General features: G+C 39.0%; 1 protein-coding gene across 6 annotated transcripts in view; it reads left to right on the top strand.

Moving 5' to 3' along the window:
• Positions 1 to 3,910, top strand: part of Sec16 (endoplasmic reticulum export factor secretory 16) — a 25,667-nt gene extending 21,757 nt beyond the window's left edge. Inside the window, exons 16-20 of one of the 6 annotated variants that reach the window (XR_015310847.1) lie at positions 555 to 746; positions 953 to 1,076; positions 1,391 to 1,697; positions 1,847 to 1,958; positions 2,732 to 3,910. Coding sequence is in view for 3 of the 6 variants with exons in the window: in XM_022855622.2 (XP_022711357.1) it covers positions 555 to 746; positions 953 to 1,076; positions 1,391 to 1,653 (579 nt within the window). In the remaining 3 variants the exon portion in view is untranslated. Of the gene's footprint in view, positions 1 to 554; positions 747 to 952; positions 1,077 to 1,390; positions 1,698 to 1,846 lie in introns of all 6 variants that reach the window. The other 5 variants (XR_015310876.1, XR_002688047.2, XM_022855622.2 and 2 more) reach the window with 5 other exon arrangements.
• Positions 3,911 to 5,862: the final 1,952 nt, after the last annotated feature.

The raw sequence follows: 5,862 nt of genomic DNA on the forward strand, positions 1-5,862 counted from the left end.
ATATATATATATATATATATATATATATATGTAAATGCTAGGTGAGTTAGTGACGGACAGAGCGTTTAGAATCACGAGTGTGAAAACACTTAATGGTATTCTCAGAGCAATGCGAGTATATATCACTGGTTCAAAACAAACAGGATCACATTATTATTACTATATTTGTAGTGTGCCAGGCACTTTTGTTCACCCTGGCAACGCTTTCAGCTTACGTTTAAACGTTATAGAAGTTAACATATGTTGTGTTTTGATAGTAACTTACCCGCAGATTCGGCAGAATGTGGTTACACCTATTAATATAGCTCGTTGTGCGCTACTCGCAGCAAACTGTCGCAAGGATTGCTTAATAACTATGAAAATAACTCAACAAACTGAAGCTGTCCTGCCAAGGAATTTTTCGAGAAACTGTAGAGCCAGTCCTATTCCATCTCCTCTGACCAATCAATAAATTTTGCTGCATTAATGAAACATTATTATGTCTATAACCGTCTGGAATAGTACCATACTGATACAAGAAGTCTAACACGTGTGAATGTAATTTTCTTTATTAGATCATCTGGGATCCCGACCAAAAGCGCTGGGTTGATAAGAACGCTGATTCCACGTCGTCGGACGCTACACCCATGGCGCCTCCTAGCGATGCCATCCTCGGCGCAGGCCCATCTATTGTTCCGAAGATTCCCACGGGAGTTCCTGGAGCGCCAGCCGCGCAACAGTCGCAGCAGCAACAGATAATGCAAACTGTAGGTTTGGAAGCTGGAAACTTTCTACTGCTGATTTGTGGTGTGAAATATCCGAATATCATATGCAAATAAAATCGTTATTTTATAGCGTTATTAAAGTATTGGCTTCGCTAAGTTCTAATTACGTGATCAAACAATCATTGTAGCATATAAGGAACTATCTGTATTGCTCGACTTTTCAATGGAGGTTTTTTTGTGGTTTTTAGCCAATTCAGCAAGGAGGAGATGTCCATGCCGCCCAATCCGTGCCTCTAATGAGTCCCCAGGGGCAGAACATGTTAGCACAGCCAAATGGCGCTTTGAACAAATACCAGCGAAGCAAGGGCAAACGTAAGTGTAGTCTCTGTAAAGGACCCAAAATGGCCAATAACAAAAAATCAAACATTTCGATGTTAGTTGTTATCCACAAGCCTAAGTAGGCAGTAAGTAATATGACGATACTATCTACTATAACTAATAGTAATCATTTCCTACATAGTTTTGCGTTATTTTATCAAGTTGTAGGTCAAATTTGACAAAACATGGAGAAGGAAATCCCCATGTGTTAATCAGCCGAATTTGACATTACGATATCAATTATACGCATTTGTTGAACTTTTCGTTGTTGAGCTTATTCAATCGGAACTGTTTTTCTTGGAGTTCAGCGCGGTACGTGGATGTTCTGAAGCAAAGCAGCCAAACGGTTTCTCCGGACATTCAGATGTCGCCTCCCTCGACAAACCCCATGGTGTCGATGAACGCTGGCGGGCCTCCAAGTGTGCCGAACTTTTTCGTGCCCGCAGCACCATCTGGCCCTCAAGCAGAACCATTCGACCTAATGAGCCATCGAGCTGACTACGAAGATTACGGCGGCTCTGCTGGAGCTGGCGGAATTCATGCTAATTCCCAACAGCAACCGGCAAACTGAGCACAAACACACAAAGGTTCGAGGTAACTCAATATGCGACAAAGGTGCTTACTGCGCATTCAGATTACTATCTATTCAATAATATGCTAATATGTTCTGTCTAAAACGCAACTGATATACGAGCTGATTCGAGATAGGTTCCCATGCAACTGCTATTTCACAATTGCTACAAAGTTATTTAAACATGTTCCAGGAGATAGAAGCATTGGACTCGGCAAACATAACGTTTCGTGGTCTACTCGATCAGCTAGCGAAACAAAGACTAAGACAAGGCTGTCTAGAAACCTTTTCTACACGATTCCACGGTACACTCTTGATTTTTTTCTATAAATGTGTGTCAAGTAGCGTTCCAAAGCGCGGTGCCACTCTCTCTCTCCGTAACTAACGGCGTCAGCGCAAAAAAGATTTGAAGGCCATATATATATATATATATACGTATATACGTATATATATATATATATATATATATATATATATATATATATATATATATGTGTGTGACAAAGGGAAAGGGAGAGAGAGAGTAATGACAAAAACATTTTTGTGAAGCTTCTGTATTTTGTGTAAGAGTAGTAGTGATGGCTGTTTTTTAGTATTTCGCTAGGAGCAAGGGTGTCGTGTGCGTCTATGGCATTTCTTTCTTGTTAATGATCAATCCAATTATAATTGCTGACTAGGGTGCAATTAAGCAAGTTACGTTATTGATATGACTTTTCGCCGATACTGAGCCGACCAGGATATTAACGGGTGCTGTGCCGTAAAGTTAAAAATAAACGCGACAATAACAAAAATAACAGTACGATACGCGATTCGATAAAAACAGCAGCGCCATCATCAAGTGACATCTCTATGTTAATAATGAACTATTACTAATGTTATAACAAAACATATTTTTAGAATTGAGATAATTTTTCGTTATTCGCACATTTCAGCGCACAGCGTTAGAAACAGAGAATAAATAGTAAAATGTTGCCGAATCGACCGGAGCAAACAATTCGTTATTGACAACTGTGACGAAAATAACGATTATTTATAATCTACGTCGAAACTATAAAAAATATTATTATGGTATTACTAGGATATAACACATTTAGATGATCCGGAACCCCTCCGAATGAAGCGTCTCGCAGCGACAGATAGGATGAACGCAGTTGGACACCCGAAGTGTGATGATTGATGATGATCATGATAACGTTTCGTAGATTATAGATGATCTACGAAATGTTTTCATAACGAGCTGCATCCGTCAACAATATATATATATCGTAGGTATATCAAAATAATTGTGAATGGTATATAGGATATTTCTACATATTCGTACCGCAGCATTGATGAATGTATTGTCAAGTAGAAATAAAATTATTTTCGAACAAAAAAAAAAGCACAACAGAAAGCAAACAATAACAACGATAACGCACCGGTGCAAGCAAGCAGTACGTGAACGGAACTAGTAAAGTTATCGTAAGGGGCATAAACAATGCGAATAGCGAGATACCTCGTGTGCGGAGCGATTTAAATTCGGTACTGATTCTTTATATGGTTATCTACTGATCTAAGACAGGGCCACTACTAGCAAGACAAGATTGAAGTGGGTGATGTTTCAAGCTAGCGATTATTCGACGAATAGAAAAACGGAAAAGACTATTATGCCATTCACTTCAATCACCTCGCGCTGTAGAATATAATTACTACGAAAATCTAGCGTCAAACTAGAAAGATCGTACTTTTGAGCAAAATGAAAAGTTCGTAACACACAAAATAGACCAACAGAACAAGTCTAATATAACAACACAGCGATGCTGAAAAAGGATTTATTTGTCGGCAAATGTGGAGATTCACACCAACTGTAAGCGAAACGGCGGAATAGCGGGGAGCATCAAGATAACGGGACCAATATGTTAAGCTAGAGGGCCCGTGCACTTGGGCAAAGAGTACCATCAACGTACAGATGATTATATCATCGTCAACGTGGGAAGGCGTTTCGGAAGTGTCTTACTTGTGGGAATAAATAGCGCGAATCGAACGCGCCGTAATGTATTCCGCAAGCGTTGTCCGTTCGTTGTCTGATGCCTTTCTCTGCACTGAAGAATGTCGAACTCAATTACGTTGAACTTGACAATTTAAAAGAGATCCACCTGCAAAAAATGACTTGGTGCGACGGCGTAGTCAACTTACACACCGGGCGTACAGATAAAACACAGAAAAAAAAGCGAATATTTTAAAAGTGGAAATAAAACACCACAATGTACTAATATAACCTGCGTCCTTCAATCTGTCATATGTAGCTCTTGCCAATTAGTTAAAGTGATCACGTGAGCTTTTGCTTCTGCATCGACTGTCTAACGACTGCCAGGTAAGGTGAACTAGCTCTTGAGTCACAGAAATTATCTATATATCGAAATATATATCTATATAACATACGTGTCGAAAACCAATTTCAGACCCTGCAGGACTTATCAGATGCTCTCACGATATCGCGCATCGTACCTCATAGAATTCGTTCTACGTCGCATTAGCTTTGATTACTGATATTAACCAATGGACAACGATGTAAACAGCGTTCATAATACACCTCATTTCACATTTCCTCGACTCTCAATAATGCAGCCTTAGTTTTGTATAACATACCGATTAACTAACGAATGAAGGCCTGTGTTAATGTCTGCATGAAGTACCTATAAATAATGCATTATACGCAGTCGGTATTATTTAAAATGGCGGCCGAGTTTAGATTGCCGAGTATCTGCTACTCCGGTCAGAAGGCGGAATCCTTAAGGCAGGACGTGTGAAGATCCGGCTTTACTGCAAATACAACCGTTGGTTTCGCTGAATCGGAAGCACAATAGAAGATTAATGTTGCACTCGGAATCAATGTCTGATTATCAAAATTTTGTTGCTTATAGCAGTTCGATGCTGGCATTCTTAATTATCAAAGGAAACGCTGTAAGTACACACACTGTATAGCTCTAACGCTATCACTGAAGTAAAGAAATGACACAAAGACGGAAATCCCACATCAGAGCTTACAACTAATAAAGCTTTTCAAAAGCGAAAAAGCTTTTCACTAAAGTAACAACACTTCGGTAAGATGTAGCCATTCGAGTTGTTCCAAATATTAAAGTACGCCTATTTTTTCTTATCAGATCTATAATAAAAAAAGACCAATAGGCACTACAGGATTCGTGCAAAGCTTTCCACCGATCCTACTTGTGTTGTGCATATATTATTGAATATTTTTTTTTTTAACTATTGTACATTTTAAACTTACTTGGAAATACATCTATACTTACAGAAAGAAGATTGTGCGGAATTCAATTACCAATGCTGAGAGTAAAATAGATAATTACACTATAATTTTTAAAGATTGGATTTTTATGACAATAGGAGTAAATCAGTTTTCGTATTAACATAATATCCTTTTTGTAGCAACTTCCACAGAGACTGAAGGCCGTTCTAAGTACCTATTTGGGCTGTTCCGAATGAAGTTATTGAAGTTTACGTACAGGTTAATGGTTTCCTATGCACTCAAGCCTAGTCAAATGAGTAACGATCTTCCTCACGTTTTGAAAACAACGACAGTCAATTACTCGAGTTACACAATGATACGAAGAAAAGCAATGTCTATTACATCATAGAAATTATTTTAAACTATAGACGGCTTTACAATCACTCGACGGTGAATTCAGAAACTAACTGAGCTGTCCTAAAGTCACATAATAACAGATTCAGACGGGGTATGCAGGGCAGAAAGCTAGAAATTTCCGCTAGAAAACCAGTCTCTGCGAGCATTGCGAGAGATATTCTGCTAAATGTATGCTTTGCTTTTTTAACATATTCTCTTCTGCAAAGACGATTAAACTCAAGAGTAGCTATGTGCCAGCCCCTTAGCTACGCAATTTCATATCGTCAGTGCATAACGTAGATATAGCTATACGACACGGTAATCGTCATATTTTATATTTCCTATGTATATTCTAGTTTCATTATACTAATGCCATTTTCGCTTCGTTCCTCGAATTTGAGTTCACGAAAACAATCTGTCTCGTGTACGTTCGCCCTATCGGCATGTCGATGTATTCGTTGTGGCAGTGTTGTTTCCAGTGGACAGGGGCGAATTTCTTCTGCTGGTAGGGAGTCTGCAACTATCTTCTTTCATTACTCGAGGTTCATTCCACCTTTCTCCCTCCTTGTCCCCTACACCCAACAGCC

Source organism: Varroa jacobsoni, unplaced genomic scaffold, assembly GCF_002532875.2.
Source record: "Varroa jacobsoni isolate VJ856 unplaced genomic scaffold, vjacob_1.0 scaffold_5, whole genome shotgun sequence".
Taxonomy (NCBI): Eukaryota; Metazoa; Arthropoda; class Arachnida; order Mesostigmata; family Varroidae; genus Varroa; species Varroa jacobsoni.